This window comes from Muntiacus reevesi, chromosome 7 (assembly GCF_963930625.1).
Source record: "Muntiacus reevesi chromosome 7, mMunRee1.1, whole genome shotgun sequence".
Lineage (NCBI taxonomy): Eukaryota > Metazoa > Chordata > Mammalia > Artiodactyla > Cervidae > Muntiacus > Muntiacus reevesi.
The window spans coordinates 11,765,035-11,783,092 of record NC_089255.1 but is presented as its reverse complement, the minus strand read 5'-3'; the positions used below and the strand labels follow the sequence as shown (position 1 = coordinate 11,783,092).

General features: G+C 42.5%; 1 protein-coding gene across 1 annotated transcript; it reads left to right on the top strand.

Moving 5' to 3' along the window:
* Window positions 1–3,302: 3,302 nt before the first annotated feature.
* PTGER2 (prostaglandin E receptor 2) lies at window positions 3,303–17,805 on the top strand. Its single transcript, XM_065940701.1, has 2 exons — window positions 3,303–4,158; window positions 13,664–17,805. Exons 1-2 carry the CDS (start codon window positions 3,334–3,336, stop codon window positions 13,895–13,897), a joined length of 1,059 nt encoding a protein of 352 aa, XP_065796773.1. The 5' UTR covers window positions 3,303–3,333; the 3' UTR covers window positions 13,898–17,805.
* The last annotated feature ends 253 nt before the right edge of the window (window positions 17,806–18,058 follow it).

Here is an 18,058-nt window from a genome sequence, read left to right as displayed (position 1 = left end):
TTTTTTTTATAGTTTCCATTTCTCTATTAAGATTCTCCACCTGCCCCCTCATAATTTCCCTTAATGTTGTGAATGAGTCTTGAAGTTAGTTTCTATTCACTTCACTTTTTTTTTTTTTTTTTGACCCTTTAGTTGACTTTTTGCTACCATGTTTACGATTTCCTGGTAATGGTAGCATCAGAACTGAGCTGGCAATGATACTAGCTAACAGACACCAAGAGTCTATTGTCAAAGCAGTCACTTCAGTGGGGCAGGGCACCATGTCATTAGAAATGCTGCCTAATGTGTGATGATTTCCAATTTTCAAATAAGAAGGACAACCTTCTTAATCAGTTTCAAGAGACTGATAAGACCTTCCCATTCATTAAGGAACAGAATGGGAAGAGAATTGAAAACACTAGCATTTAACCTCCTGCCTTCCACCAAGTAGTAAAAAGTCCTCCAATAATTAATTTTTTCCTAAATAAAAAGCAGCTTCCTTGCATTTCCTGATATAAAGGTAATACATAGATAAATTCACCAAGACAGAAAGGCATAAAGAAAAAAGTACTACCCAGAGAAATTACCATTAATATTTTGCTGAACATCCTTCTAGATGCTGCTCTGTGCAAATAATTATGCATATAATTTTATATGAATGGAATGATTTACATGCTTTTAACTCCACATTATCAGTAAAGACAGATACACATCATCCTTTCTAATGATTTTTTATTGTGTTGCATAGGTGTATCAAAATCTATTAGACCAGTTTTCAATGGTAGGACATTTGGATTCTTGCAAGGATGAACAGTATTTCTGCTTTCTCTGTATATCTGTATATATTTCTCTGTAACATCATTGTGTAGTTTGAGATTCCATCTACTGGAGGTAGTACATTATTTCTATAACATTATTTCTGGGCTGAAGCATACAAAACTGACTTAATGCCTTGGGCCAATGGGGCAGTGTGGTGACTGTGTTGTGGCAACTCAGCTAAACAGGATCTGTTTTCTAGAATCCTGCATGGTTTTAGTGTTGCATGAGCTCTGGAAGACAACAGTGAAGCAACGGCCATGGTTTTCACGCTCTGAAGGACAGCGCAGAGCTCCAGGCATGGTGGTAACTCTAGCACATTGTAGCTGATCTGTTGGCTCTCCTTGCTGGCATGAGGCAGCACCCAGACCTCAGCTCCTACAAAATCTTCAGCTTCACCAGGTCATAAGCCAAGTGCTTGCACAGTTCCATGAAAGGTACCAGCTTCTCCTGCAGCACCTCTCCATTATCAAAGTTTTGAGTAGTGAGACACATACTCAGATCCAGTCTGCCTTTGAAGACTACAGCTGTTCATGAATTCCACTTTGTCCCTTCCAGTTCTAAGTCTGTTCTTGCTCTAAGTCACACCCAACTTTCTATCCTGGCTGCCTCTGGCTGATCTGCATTCTCAACCCTAGAACCAGAGACAGCAAATGGCCTTACATAGACTCCTCTACCTTCTCCCACCACCATGCAAGGTCTAAGGCAGCCCTGTCCAATAAAACTTCTATGATGATGTGGTTCTGTTTCTCTTGTTGAACCCTGCTGACCACTGGGGAAGAGCATGGAGACAGAAAGTCAGCATGCTAGGAATCACAGCCCTGGAGAAAAGAGACCTGGAGCCACACCAGCCCACCACTACTCACATTATTATATGAGAAAAACATATCCCTGTGAGCTTGCCCTGTTGGGATTCCCATCCCCAATCCAATCCACTGTTAAGAGCCCCATCCCCCAAGCCAGAATCATCAAAGTGAGCTAAAACAGTCAGAGAACAAGCTGGCTGCAGGAAGGGCTGGGTGATCTTCAACAATCTTTCCTTTACTCCCACAGGATGACTTCCCAGCCCTGTCCACCCCACCCCACTCCCTACCCCACCAGTTCCCTAGGCAGATCCATCCTCTTCCCAGGCCTCCTCCCTTCCCCAAGTGCCTATGACCCTCCTTATAGAATGTGATTACCCATGCGGGCTTCCCTGGTGACTCAGAAGGTAAAGAATCCATCTGCAATGCAGGAGACCTGGGTTGGGAAGATTCCCCTGGAGGAGGACACGGCAACCCACTCCAGTATTCCCGCCTGGAGAATCCCCACGGACAGAGGAACCTGGCGGGCTACAGTCCATGGGGTGGCAAAGAGTCCGGCAGGACTGAGCGACTAACCACAGCACATGTTGGCTGTCAAATTGATGTTTGTTTTAAACATCAGCTCTTTTTCATGACTGCATATATGACAGGAGGCAGTAAGACACTACCAAACCGTATTTGTCAGCTCCAGTCTCTGAAACTGTCACCAACTAATAAACGTTACCAGGCATGGGTCTTTCCGTAGGGCTCCTGAATGGTTAACTAAACATGGGGGGCGGGGGGAATGTATGGCTGAACAACATTTCTCTTTCGCAGCTGAGCTTGGGTAGAGAACAATGGGCGATGGTTTCAAGCTGTACCCACAAACACAATTCTACACAAAGAAATTAAAAAAAAAAAAAAGGTTGCTTAAACAAGTGGTTATCCGTTACCGTGTTGACGTAGAAAAAGGAGAAATGCTGGGAACCGAATCAAAGCGACGGTGCAACAGACAGCTTGGCGTGGCATGCATGGCTTGGTTGCTTGAATGCGCGGGCTTGCTTCTCACTTCCTCCTAATTTTGGCTCCGCCTTCCTGATGTGTCTTCCTGAGAATGTTAAAAACAAACAACAAACAAACACATTGGTCTTACTGCAGGCCGTCTTTAGTGTCTGTTGCTCCCCTCTTTTCCACGTCTCACGGTCCTGGGTCCTCCCGGCTTCTCCCTTGCTTGCTGGGTCGCGTTGCCTTCGGTGAATGCTGTGCGGACACAGTACCCCGCACTGCGCCCCGCACTCCCTCCAAGCCCTCGGCCGGGGCTAAAGGCGTCCCAGCGGTGGCCAGCCAGCCTCTGAGCTAGGGACCAGTGCCGCTGCTCGCCCCGGCCACCCACGCCCCTCGCCTGGCCGGTCCCCGCCCCCGCGCGCCCGGAGAGGCTCATCGTGTGACGCGTCCACCTCCCGGCAGCCCGCCGGCTCTCGCCCCTGGACGGCCGCCACCCCGGGAGACGCGGAGGCGGGTCCCCGGAGGAGCTTGGAGCACCGTAGGATGCGGCAGCCGCGCGGCCTCTCCCGGAGCCGCAGGAGCCCCGGGCCGAGCCCGCCCTCGGTGAGCGCCGGGGACCGGCAGGGGCCTCTGGATTTGGGTCCCTCCCCTTCGCTCAGAGTCTCGTAGCACTCGGGCTCTCAGACCCCACCTCCTGCCAGGTGCGCGCCGGCGGGAGAGGAGGACGCCTCTCTCCTCCCGGCACCCCACCATGGGCAATACTTCCAACGTCTCCCAGTCCGAGAACCGCGAAGAGCCACGGTGGCTCCCCCCGGGCGAAAGCCCGGCCATCAGCTCCGTGATGTTCACGGCCGGGGTGCTGGGGAACCTCATTGCGCTGGCGCTCCTGGTGCGCCGCTGGCGGGGGGACTCGGGGCGCAGCGCGGGCCGCGGGAACTCCATCTCGCTCTTCCACGTGCTGGTGACAGAGCTGGTGCTCACCGACCTGCTTGGGACCTGCCTCATCAGCCCCGTGGTGCTGGCTTCGTATGCGCAGAACCGGACGCTGGTGGCCCTGGGGCCAGACAGGCGCGTGTGCACCTACTTTGCCTTCTCCATGACCTTCTTCAGCCTGGCCACGATGCTCATGCTCTTCGCCATGGCCCTGGAGCGCTACCTAGCCATCGGACACCCCTACTTCTACCAGCGCCGGGTCACCCGCCGCAGTGGCCTGGCTGTGCTGCCCACCATCTACATAGTCTCCCTGCTGTTTTGCTCCATGCCGCTGCTGGAACATTGGAAGTATGCCCAGTACAGCCCAGGGACGTGGTGCTTCATCGGACACAAGCAGACCACGTACCTGCGGCTTTACGCTACTCTGCTGCTGTTGCTCATCATCGCCGTGCTCGCCTGCAACTTTAGTGTCATCGTCAACCTCATCCACATGCACCGCCGGGGCAGGAGAAGTCGCTGCGGACCCTCCTTGGGCAGCAGCCACAGGAGGGCAGAAAGGGTATCCATGGCGGAGGAGACGGACCATCTTATTCTCCTGGCTATCATGACCATCACCTTCGCCGTCTGCTCCTTGCCTTTCACAGTAAGTCACTCTCTTGGTTTCTACAGCCGAGCTCCGTGCAGCCTTCTTGCACTCTCTCCTCCTACTCCCACCCTTTTCACCACCACACAGATTCCCACAACTTGTAAAAATAGGACCTAATTTGTAAAAGTCTATCGCCTTCCCCTCTCAAGTCTCACCTTTACTCCACTTCCTGCTTCCCTAATCCCAGCAAATGGGCATCTCTATGCTAGTGTTTCTCATACAGTGAAGCAGCACCCCTGAAACGGAGTCTTGGCCCCCCACTAAGCCAACCCAGACCCCATCCTAGAGCCAGTTCCGATCTACAAGGCTAGAATGGCTTCCTGTCTGAGGAAGCAGCAGTCCCTTCCACCTTTGGATAGTTGTCAGTTACAATCTGACTTCCCTGAGCTGTAGTTTGCCTGGAGTCCTGTCCTCCACCCCACCCCAATCAGCTGGTGCCAGTTCTCCAGGCTCTGCCTTCTGTTTCTCTCAATGCAAAATGTGATGCCCAACCAGTAGCATTCCAGTGGCCATTAAGAATGGTCCCAGGTGAGAAGGGTCCACATTGCAGAAATCCAGAGCGTTCATTGTCTTGTTCAACAAAACCTACTTCACAGGCTTTCCAAGTTACTGGTATATTGGAAGTATAACTCTTGGTTGCCATTAAAATTCATAATATGTTTCTGATGATAAGTAGAGGAAAGACTGGTTGCTTGGAGGAACCCCTTGCCTAGGTTCTGGGCTGGGTGCTGTCCTGGTTGGAGGCAATACCAGCAGTTAGTTCCATGATGCTGTAAGTTTGAACCTCCTAAAATGTAACATGGGTAGCAGAGCCTGGGATGTATCTGAGCAAGTGCTGACCTCTTTAAAGAGAAAGGAGAACTCTGAGTTTTAGCATCTCCACTTCCTAATCTTCAGAAGCACATGATTGCTCCTACAGGGAATAAACAGTTGACAGTCTTGGTTAAAAGAAAGAGATGATGCCTGTCACAAAACAGATATTTGACCTGTACCTTAAATGGGAAGTAGCAAGTAATCTCTTAATAAGGACATTTACATAGACCATTAACTAATTTTATTTTATCCATAGATTATTGGTACTTGTAACTTTCATCTATATAGCACTTTAAATGTTATGAAATGCTACACTGTCCAGAATTTATTTCTTGGAAGGCTTATCTGACAATTCTAAAGTCAAGGCTATGTCAAGATGCTTTACATTCTGCTATTTCAGAATGCTTGGCATGGGTCTCTGGGGGGTGCTTTCCCCATGTCCTTTTATTCTCCTGGATACACATGAAAACTGTGCTCAGAAACGGCCCACACCCAGTCACAGAAGGACAAATACCGTGTGAAGCCACTGATAGAAGGTACCTGAAGTAGTCAAACTCATAGAAACAGAAAATGGAACAGTGCACGCCAGGGGCTGGGGGAGGGGTAGGAGGAGTTTTTTGGTGGATGTAGAGTTTCAGTCATGTAGGATTGGGATGAGAGGTCTGGGGAATCTTTTGCACAACAATGTGCATGTGGGTGGCAATATCTTATTATACACTTAGAAACTGTTGAGAGTGAATTTTATGTTATATGCTTTTTTGCCACAATAAAAAATTTATTAATTAATAATAGGAAAAGAAGTAATTAGCCTCCAACTAATAAAAATAAATGGAAAAAAATAAAGTTAAAAAAAAAAAAAGGGAAAAGAAATGGCCTACACCAATCTCCTACCCAAGGCAGGAATCATTTCCACACATCCTAACCAGGGCTCTGGTGGACAAGGCAAAGGTCTCTGGTTGCCTCCAGAAATTCTCCTGTTCTTCTAAGAGAGCATGCACAGCCCAATAGAAATACCCTGTGAACCACAAATGCCAGCCACAGAAAGAATTTCCAATTTTCTCAGTTCAGTTCAGTTCAGTTCAGCCGCTCAGTCGTGTCTGACTCTTTGCGACCCCATGGACTGTAGCACAGCAGGCCTCCTTGTCCATCAGCAACTCCTAGAGTTTACTCAATCTCATGTCCATCGAGTCGGTGATGCCATTTGACCGTCTCATCCTCTGTTGTCCCCTTCTCCTCCCACCTTCGATCTTTCCCAGCATCAGGGTCTTTTCCAATGAGTCAGTTCTTTGCATCATGTGGCCAAAGTATTGGGGTTTTGGCTTCAACATCAGTCCTTCCAGTGAATATTCAGAACTGATCTCTTTTAGGATGGACTGGTTGGATCTCCTTGCAGTCCAAGGGACTTTCAAGAGTCTTCTCCAACTCCACAGTTCAAAAGCATCAATTCTTCAGTGCTCAGCTTTCTTTATAGTCTAACTCTCACATCCATACATGACTACTGGAAAAACCATAGCTTTGACTAGACAGACCTTTGTTGGCAAAGTAATGTCTCTGCTTTTTAATATGCTGTCTGGGTTGGTCATAGGTTTTCTTCCAAGGAGCAAATGTCTTTTAAGTTCATGACTGCAGTCACCATCTGCAGTGATTTTGGAGCCCCCAAAAATAGTCTGTCACAGTTTCCATTGTTTCCCCATCTATTTGCCATGAAATGATGGGACCAGATGTCATGATTTTATTTTTATGACTGTTGAGTTTTAAACCAACTGTTTCACTCTCCTCTTTCACTTTCATCAAGTGGCTCTTTAGTTCTTCTTCACTTTCTGCCATAAGGGTGGTGTCATCTGCATATCTGAGGTTATTGATATTTCTCCCGGCAATCTTGATTCCAGCTTATGCTTCATCCAGTCTAGCGTTTCTCCAATTTTCTAGTAACCACACAACAAAAAGTTAAAAAAAAAAAGACGAAATTAATTATTAACTAAAATATTTTATTTAACCCAACATATCCAAATAGCATCAATGAAAAATATAATCAATGTAAAATAATTATTAATGAACTATTCTAACTAATTTCCTGTGTTCCAGAAAATGAGAGCCATCTACCCTCTCTCTGCCTCTTTCTCCCTTGGGCTAATAGAACTTCCTTCTGTGGCCCTCAAAGTGGGCCACAGGTCTTCCCTGGTGGCTACAATCCATGGGGACACAAAGAGTCGGACATGACTAGGTGACTAACACAACACACAAAAAGTGGGCCACACCATTGGCCCAACAAGGAGACCTCACAGCTGTGTACCCAGTGGGACTCCAGCTTGCTCAGCACCCCAGGAATGAGGAAAGAGGGGTAGGAAATTGAGGAAACCCCAACTGCTAATGTCAACCATTGTCCCAAAGTATGGGCAAGTTACAATTACTGCTTCCTTTAAGAATGCCAGCCTAGGACTTCCGAAGCTTGGGAAGTGAAATTCAGTATGTAAAATGCTCAGTACACTGTAATGAAGTTCAGGTCATTATTACCACCATCAAAATTGCTAACATTTTTGAATGCTAATTTTTACATATATTAACGCATTATCTTCACAACAATCTGTCATATAGGTAACATTTTTATTCCCATTCTACAAATGAGGCAAATAACTTACCCTGGGTCCCAAGCTAGTGAATACTGGAGCCAGGATTCAAAAGCTGGCAGTTTAAACACATAGCCTATGCTTTTAACCACAATATCATCAGAGAGAAAATACTTATTCAGGGGTAACATATGAGAAGATCGTGTGCTTGTGATTAGTTAATCACTCGTGTCTTATTCTGCAACCTTTTGGATTACAGCCTGCCAGGCTACTCTGTCCATGAGATTTTTCAGGCAAGAATACAGGAATGGGTTGCCATTTCCTCCTCCAGGGGATCTTCCCAACCCTGGGATCGAACCTGCATCTCCTGTGTCTTCTGGGTTGCAGATGGATTTTTTGCCCACTAAGCCCTCAGGGAAGCGCATGAGATTTATAAGAGAGTTGTGAGATGTTATAAATATCTGCACCACTTTGTCTCTTAATTTCAACTTTTAGCTGTAAAAATACAGTGGCAAAGACTTTTTTCTCTGTAGCAGATCAAGGGGGCTGAGTTGGGACTGAGGGTGCAGTTTCTTTTTGCTTCTGCACAGAGCTGTGCATTAAAAGGCTGAGTCTGAGATTTTAGAAGATTCGCTAGTGTAAATACTGGTCTAAATTAAGAAATAATCTGATTACTCCTCACATAAAGTTTTGTTGTTAAACATTTCTTAATTGATCTTTTAAAAAAGCATTGTTTTGGCTATCCAATATAAAATCATGCATAGGACCAATAACATATTCCATACCGTTTTTGCATTAAAGGAATATTATATAAATTAATAAATTCCTCATATTAACCAGATGTTGTTATCATTTCACAGAGATAGCTAGAAACTTTCTTTCTTGCTTAAATGAGACAGGACACAGGAAACACATCAGACATCCATTCTTGACTCAGATACTGTTTGTCTCTTAATTTCCAACCCATATTTAGCCACTTTCTCACTACTTTACTAATAACTGTTAATAGCCTCTGGTCATTTTAAACTATTTTCCTCATGCCATTAGGAATAAAATGCTAATGCTTATGCATTTTATTCGGTTCTAAAATTTCAAGAGTGAACCATTGACTCATTCTAAAAATTTCTTCATCTTTAGAATTCTTTAGCGCTATAAGTTTTAGATAAATCTGATTAGTGGAAATCTGATCTTTCACATACAGAACAAACGCAAGTAAACAGTACTGGAATTTCCCTCATTCATTCCTGGTACTCTTTATGTAAAATTTAACATGAAGGGGGTTGTAAAGCTGATTTGAAATTTGTTGATTACATACTTGCACAATATCACAATTCTAGTAGTAATGAAAGAGAAATTCAGAAATCTCTATGCATAACCATAGATGAACTTTGCCTGGTGATATTTTGAGTTAATATACATGCAATACTAGAAGGCCCTTTATCATTCAAACATCATCAGTGATGTATCTGGGGATTTTTAAAAAACTTTTTACTTTATACTGGAGATGATTAAAATCTTGTGATAGTTTCATGTGTATAGTGAAATGATGCAGCCATACATATACATGGATCCATTCTCCTATTTGGGGATTGTTAAAGAATTTTAACACACCTTACCTTTTAAGAGAAAGTTATTCTACATGAGTATTTTCACTTGACACCTTTTCCTTCTCCATATGATATGAAATGGTGGTTATGAATACTGATAGGATTACACTGAGTTTTAAAAATGTAGACAGCAAGAACTAGAGGCCATTTCCCTAAAGAGAAGTGATGTGTTATGTCTACACTCTTGGTCAAGGTGATTGTCACTGCCTTCCATTTGGCTGTGGAAAGCGTGGAGGAAAGAAAAGCCCCAAAGAAAGCCAAGAGCTTCTTAGATAGCCATGGTTTTTAAATCTATAAACAGGAGCAGTAATACCCATAAATCTTTGTGACACATTTGGAAAGAAATCTCCTACAAACCCATAATCAGTCAGTGGTGAATTTCATGTGACACTTCACATCAGAGGGTATTTATGAAGATGGTGCTAGAGTGTGTAGTGGCTAAGAAGAAAGTCTGGCCCTGCTTCTGTGGCTGCAAGGCTTCCCTGCTTACCCATGGTGTGATTTGGATCAATGTAACTAATCTTCTAAGCCTTGATCTCCTCCTTGCAAAAATGGGACTAGTAACACTTTTACAGATTTGTAGAAGGATTAAATATAAGAAGACACAAATTGTTTAGCACCAGACCTGACACAAAAGTATTCAGTAAATATTAGCTACTTTCCCCATAAGATTCAGTTTTCAAAAGAAATCATTGTATGTTAATAATCAGGAACTTAACTCTGGAAGCTCCAAGTCATGTTTAATTGGCCAGGCCTCAGTAGGTCTTTTGTTGTTAAGTGTGATAAATGAATAATTTCAAACTATTTCAGGTATTGGGTAAGGGTCTAAAGCAGTGGGTCTCAACTTTGCACATTAGTATCACCTGTGTATGTGTTCATGCTCAGTTGTGTTTGATTCTTTGCCATCCTGTGGACTGTAGCTCTTCAGGTTCATCTGTCCATGGGGTTTTCCAGGCAAGAATACTGGAGTGGGTAGCCATTTCCTACTCCAGGGGATCTTCCTGACCCAGGGATTGATCCCGTATCTCTTATGTCTCCTGCACTGAGAGGCAAATTCTTTACCACTGAGCAACCGGGGAAGCCCTAGTGCCTCCTGGGGGACGTTAAAAGCCCTGACACCCAGGTTATAGCCCAGACTAATAAAATCAGAGTCTCTGAGGGAGGGAGCAAGCCATCAGAGTATTTTTATTTCTTTATTATTTTTTTCCATCAGAGTATTTTTAATGATCCTCAGGTGATTTCAATGAGCAGCCAAATAAGGTTCTCATTTGCTCTAAAATTCTGAATGTATTATGTAGTTGCATTAAAGGTAGGAAAGTAGCTGAAACAAACAGTGCCAGGTCAGTGCCAAGACGAAGTTTTACATGGAGGCTGCGGGGATTCAATGGAAGACAAATCTAAAGGACACTAGCTTTCACTGGTGCTGCTTTGTGGGTATCACAACAAGCTCTCTATTCTTAGCAAAGCCCTGTAGAGAGTCTGTCCTAAGGAATTAAAACTCATTTGACTGGCGTACATTTGTCCTTGATATTTTTCTCATAGCAAATTTATTAGTAGCATGTGCAAAAACATGTATACAGTCTACCAGCCTCTGAAACTGAATTCCAGAATATAACTGAAACATTATTAATTAATTGACCTATATCCATTGTGTCAGCCTTTAATTAAATTCCAGGATTGGCTGAAGGGAGAGGGGAATGAGGAGTTAGTGTTTAATGGGTATAGAGGTGGCTCAGTGGGTAAAAGAATCTACCTGCAATGTGGGAGATGCAGGTTTGATCTCTGGGCTTGGAAGATCCCCTGGAGGAGGAAATAGCAGCCTGCTCCAGTATTCTTGCCTGGAAAATTCCATGGACAGAGGAGCCTGGCGGGCTACAGTCCATGGGGTTGAAAAGAGTCAGACACGACTGAAACAACTAAGCATGCACATATTGGCCACCTCCTAAAATGCAAATTTTAAGCATTTCTAAAAATTACTCAGTATAGTGGATGAAAAGGAAACAAAGTACAGAATTGCTTCACCCTCTGAAACCATTTTTTACTTCTCATTGGTCAGTCACACTCTAAAGAGACCAGGAACTATGGTCAGATCTTGCCGCTGAAAACCTGACTCATCTTCACATGTGACCTTTGACACTGGAATGCTGAGCCTGCTCTACGTGGCCCGCTACACAATCCAGTGTTATAGTTTTTGGGTGAGATTAGGTCATAAACCCAGCTACAAGCTTTTTCTATGACAGAACACTCAGTTGTATGTGTGTGTAGTGACTAGTATATTTTAATCTATCAGGTTTACGTACAATATCATCCTGAATTCCAAAACTCCAAAACAGCTCTTTGAGTGAGTGAAAGTTGTTCAGTTGTATCCTACTCTTTGCGACCCCATAGACTGTAGCCCACCAGGCTTCTCTGTCCATGGAATTCTTCAGGCAAGGATACGGGAATAGGTTGCCATTTCCTTCTCCAGGGGATCTCCCAGACTCAGGCATCAAACCCAGGTCTCCTGCATTGTAGGCAGATTCTTTACATCTGAGCCACCAGGGAAGCCCCCCCTCCCCTCCTCTCTCTCTCTCTATATATATACTGAATTGTAATTGGATTCAAGAACTTATAGACAATTCTGTGCCATAATTAGATTCACAATTTTAAGAGTCACACTTTAAAGAGCAATATTTAAATTGCTCTTTAAGTATACCATATAAGTACTGTAAATTTCTCATCTAAAATAATTTAGCTGACAAGAGAAGTATTGCTCCCTTGCATATCTCCACCTAACTTTTTTCTTCTCTCTATATTCAGGGACATCTACCTTCAGTTTTTTTTTTTTTTTTCCTTTGCTCATCTGCCAACTCTTTTCTCCATTCTCTTAAGCCAAGATTCTCTGGCATAAACACCTATGGCTGCCAAATCTTCCCGATATTGTCCTAACATAAGCAAACCGAAGATGACTACTCTTTCCCTCCCTGCAATTTGCTTTGTATACGCAGTTGCCAGATGCCTGCAGAGTTAAGTACTAGGGGAATAGGAAAGAAACTATTCCTTCTTTTGGTGAGGGAGAGTGGAGGAAAGAAGGAATAGCTCTCTAATTCACCTGCTGCAGTTGGTAGGAGAGGCCCTGGAGCTCTATAAAGAACTGGCTTCAAACGACTGGGTGTGATTTACATGTTTCACTCTTTTCTGTAAGCTATGTGGAAGTGTTTGATCTTTATCAGGTATGTGCTGTTCCATTCTCTGCAGTCGGATCAGAAAGTTGTTTGTTCCCTAAATACCTAAGGAATCAGATGGGAGCTGGTATACCACTTTGAGAACATTGGCCAACGTGTAATGATGTGTCAGCTGTCCAGTGTTTAAGACTCTTCTGAAGACCTTCGGCCTCCATAGGCGACCTGGATGTAGCAAACTGTGAGCACTGCTCAGGTGTCAAGGGACTTGGGATTCGTGTCTTGTTGCCATACAGTCCCTCAGCCGTGTCCGACTCTGTGACCCCATGGACTGCAGCACGCCAGGCTCCCCTGTCCTTCACCATCTCCCTGTGTTTGCTCAAACTCATGTCCATCGAGTCGATGATGCCATCCAATCATCTCATCCTCTGTCACCCCCTTCTCCTCCTGCCCTTAATCTTTCCCAGCGTCGGGGTCTTCTCTAATGAGTCGGCTCTTCACATCAGATGGCCAAATTATTGGAGCTTCAGCATCAGTCCTTTCAATGGATATTCAGGGTTGATTCCCTTTAGGATTGGCTGGTTTGCAGTCCAAGGGACTCTTGTCTTCTTCAACACCACAGTTCAAAAGCATCAATTCTTCAGCACTCAGCCTTCTTTATGGTCCAACTCTCACATCTATACATAACTACTGGAAAAACCATAGCTTTGACTCTACAGACCTTTGTCAACCTTTGTGTCCTGAGTTGTCCACTAACCAGCCCTGGGAACTTGGGCAAATCCCTTACTGTCTGCCCTATGGTGTCCTCGCTGGTAAAATGAAGATAATAAGGACTGTCATTGTGGGGCGTGTTTTAAGGGGGCACCATTTGCAGAGCTGACACGGATGACTTCCTGTCATCTTCCCAACAATCCCAAGAATAGGTATTGTTATCATCGTCATTCATTTTAAAGATGTAGAAAGGGAGACACGAAGAGGTTAGTTTTCTTACCTGTGGTCCCAGAGCTATCTTTGGAGCCAGAATTCAAACCCAGGCAGCCCAGTGGCCAGAACATAAGCTCTGTTGTGTGCCGTCTCTCACTGAATTGTCATCATTCAGCATTTGAAAGTAAGTGCCACACATTGTTATTCCCTCACTTCCCCATCTATCAAAAGGAGACAATACTTCTATTTCAGAGTGTCCCTAAGGCATAAACTTGTGTGAGAGGGGTGAGATTTTGCAACTTCCCTCTCAGCACCACAACCACACACAAAACACATTTTGCTTTTCAGCTTTAAGAAATTGTACATGGTCGAAGCTTGTCTACTGCTACAATGTAAAACTGACATCTTTCCTCCCTTTTGCTTCTTACAGATTTTTGCATATATGAATGAAAACTCTTCCCGGAAAGAAAAGTGGGACCTCCAAGCTCTTAGATTTTTATCAATTAACTCAATAATTGACCCTTGGGTCTTTGCCATCCTGAGACCTCCTGTTCTGAGACTAATGCGTTCAGTCCTATGCTGTCGGGATTCATTAAGAACACAAGAAGCAACACAAACTTCCTGTTCTACACAGTCAAATGCCAGTAAACAGATTGACCTTTGAGGATGGTAGTTAAGAAGTGCTAGTTAGCCACCATCTGGAAGATCATTTTGAAATGGTTCCTTAGAGAAATGGAAAAAAGTTAGTTTATAAACACAATGACGTTACCCTAATGAAACAGAGTAAACAAATATTTCAGGAGTGGTTTGGGCTATAGATGTACTGACCAGGCACTTCCTGGAAGGTGTCAGAAGGATCTATAAAACCTGCCCTCAAGAAGCATGTTTATGGTCTTTGGAGGAACAACCAACTGTATTTATGATCCCGTGCCTTTTGATTTAAGCTTTCTTGTTGAATGAGAAAGCATGTAGTTTTGTAATTTGTTTAAAACCCTAAATAGTTACTGTTTTTTTCCTATTTTAATCTTCTAGGCTAGTACCATTGTAAACATAACAATGTACAGTCTAGCCAGATAAAACTTATGTATTCTCTAGGAAGTGGATATGGGCAAGCAACCAAGCCTGGTGTCTTGTGATTGCTTATCAAACCCTTTCTTTGGACAATGAGTTTGAAAATCACAAGTACTTTGTACTGTATGTTTGTATATGTGGGAGCATGCTCTTGTCACGATAGTATTACTCATAGAAGAGTAGGCTCAGTTGGTTAATGTCAGCTTTTTCACCATCCATGAGAAGATGTGTGTTATCCATGAGAAGAGTGTCAGGTTATTTATTTTATAACATCTGTCGAGCTAATGGTAACTAAAAGGACTTTAGGAATTTTTCTCTCAGCAATAAATAGTAGACTATTAAGAGAAGTAATTCTCATGAATATTCTACTTTTTATTTCCAGGGAAGGGTGTATGCGGCTATGTCTTAGGCAAATATTAGAATTAAAAACTGAAAAATCTGGTCAGTTCTTCAGTTACACTGAACTCTTTTAATGCCGATGTTGAGGCTGTGATTAACATACTTTATAGGATGATTGTGTTGTAGCAAAATTCATCTGTCTGTATGTTTATCTGGGAAACATGGCTTGACTCATGCTGTATAGGAAATCATACAGTGAGTCATATCTTAATATATTTCTAAATCTAAATGTTTGGCATTGTGTAAACTCAGCACCAAAATATTTCATTTCAGTGAATTTGCACTGCTTAATCATATCTTAGTTATAGTATAAACTCATCTGAAATGTTACAAAAATAAGCTATAAAACAAAAAATTTGAAAATGGAGTAGTATGTGATGAATTCCCCCCAAATAGCAATTTATAGTTTGTGTGGGTATACTAATTTTAAAAATTAGATAAAAGTGGAGTTTTTAATTTAATTTAGCAGATTTTTAAAGTGTGGTTGCATTGCAAATTAGAGTTTGAAATATTCAATACAGTACTTGATATTAGAGGGAAAATTTCCCCCTTATAGCATGATCTTCAATATAGTGGACACTTTATTTATTTTATTTTATTTTTTGCAGTGAGTGTTATTACAACATAGCTGTAATAAAAACAAAAAAAGAATATTAGTTTTTTCAAAATCTCATTGAATTGCTTACACAAAACTATTTCCTATAAGTAGTTATCAGACTAGATGATCACTTAAGAGTGATTCCAAACCAATTTAGAAATCAGTGTATTAGGACAGAATCTATATCAAATTATCCCTTATTTTAAAAAGAATAAATGAATGGTTTGCTTTTGTACTAATTTAAACAAACCAGGCTAAGTTTAACTTAGTTAAAATCTGGACATGTAAATAAAGCTTCCCTGTCCACCAAGATAAGAAATTATTCTAAATAAGACTAATTAGGCTCATGGGTAATTCCTGAACATAAAATGCTAAAGTTACTCTGGATCTGGAAGATTAATTTCTTTTATCAGATGACTTTTCTTCCTCCAAATGAAAATGTTACCTAAATCATTCACCATACCTCATCATCCTCCCAAATTTTCGAATAATGCCTGAGAAATTTAAAAAGACAAAAAAAGCATAAACTTGGACATAATATCACTAGTGGAAACAACATTATTCACTCCGTGGTCCCAAAATATGAGTTTAAGCCTTTAAGAACTAATAGATTTCCAGAGCTTTGTTTCCTAGTATATTCCTGTTCCTTGCACTGTGTTAAATGACTAAATACTGAAATTTTATTTGCACTGATATTTACATAGAAGGAATTGAAAGTTAAAATCCTATGTAATAGTAAATTACTTACTATTATTGGAAATTTCAAGGTAATAGAAAAATTATTTATATTGGGCATGTAAATATTTCCTTTTTAAAAATCACATCACATCAGATGTACCTGTTTAAGTTCGCTGACTCATTTTCAAGTTAAATAAAAAACACAGAAGTTAGTCTGGTATATCAGAAAACTGAATTATAATAAAGGAAGACCTAGATTTTATTCTTTGTCCCCGACAGTCAGTGGAATGAAAAGAGAGAAAAACTGTAGTGGATATTCAACGCAGTATACTGCAACTGAGACCTGGCCCAGCTAAATAAATAAATAAATAACTGTCTTTAAAAAAAAACAGGATAAATGTTCATGCATAGCTGATTCCCTTTGCTGTACGGCAGAAACTAACACGATACTGGAAAGCAACTCTACCTAACTTTAGGTGTCCAGAAATGGGATGGGCTGAAGCAGTTCTGTTCTGAGCTGAATTGTTACTGGGTGGCTCTCTGTGGGGCTTCCCAGGTGGCCCTGGTGATAAAGAACCTGCCTGCCAATGCAGGAGATGGGGATCCGATCCCCTGGATCAGGAAGATCCCCTGGAGGAGGACATGGCAACCCACTCCAGTATTCTTGCCTGGAGAATCTCATGGACAGAGGAGCCTGGCGGGCTACAGTCCATAGGGTCACAAAGAGTCGTACACATCTGAAATAACCTGGGACGCATGCACGCATGATTCTCTGTGGCCTTGGATCATCTTTTCCAAGAGAAAACTGGGAAATTCTGGTACTAAATTGTGGCCTTTAGTTTCCTAAGATCCTAATAAGGTCCGTGTTTTCTCAGAAACTATAGAAAGACCTGACTCTCAGAGTGGTCTGGACCCATGACAACCCAGAGCCAGAAACAGCAGCAACCTCTACCCGCTATACTGGCAGAGATTACAAGTCCTGGGCAGGTGGAGGGCAAATCCAAGCCTCCTCACTACATTCTCAGTGTGATTCAGTTCAGCTCTTGGTGCCCTGGCCGGCTCTCAGCAGTGCAGTTTCAGAGACAGATCGCCCTCGTGTTAATGTAATGTTAGCTCTGCTTTGAACCAAGAAAAAATTAACATCTTCAAGTTCAGAATTTGATGACTTTGAAAGGCAGGGGAAGACCATTAGTTCACTTTTAAGTAGAGGTTTGTTTACTTCCCTTGGTTTAGTTGCTAAGTCGTGTCTGACTCTTTGGGACCCCATGGACTGTAGCCTGCCGGGCTCGTCTGTCCATGGGGTTCTCCAGGCAAGAATACTGGAGTGGGTTGCCATTTCCTTCTCCATTACTTCCCTTAGTCAAATCTAATATTTTAAGCCAAAAATAATGGTTTTCTGAATTTGAGAAGAGCCCCTACTTGAATCATTCACAGAGAAACAGTCTTCGCAGAAATTTATTATGCGTTGGCTTGCCATGCCTGCTTAGGATGGCCATGAGCAGACACGACTCCGTTGGAATTCCTCTTTGATTGCACATTTAAAACATACCTATAATCATTATACTAACAGCATTATCATTGACTTTCTTTTTAAATTTACAAAGCATTTGATCACCTGAAATACACACTATGGAAATAAATGTCATTTTAGCAATTCACAGAAGCAGTTCACACTAGCTAAAGTCTAGTGTATACATGGAATGAGGCCATGTATTGGGCATTAATTTTTATTTCAGAAGGTTACTTTTTTTCTGGTAACTTTTGTGATTTTTATTTGTAAGTAAATTTTCTTGAATTATATTTTTGTATTTCCTTAAAATGTATGTACTATTAAAAGTTGATTTGGGTGGTTTAACTCTGTGATCCGGGTGTTTCATTTTTCTTTTAAATATGCCAAATCAAACAGATCAAATGATTATTCGAGCAGAAACAGCTGGCACATTCAAAAGAGTAACTGAGGACTATTGACTGAAGGAAATATTTACAGAGGGAAGGGCAGGGTTAAAGGAATCAACAAAGATGGTGGAGAAGCCCTTGGAAGCTGTTACCACTCCCAGGGCTGAAGGGACAGGGAGGAGT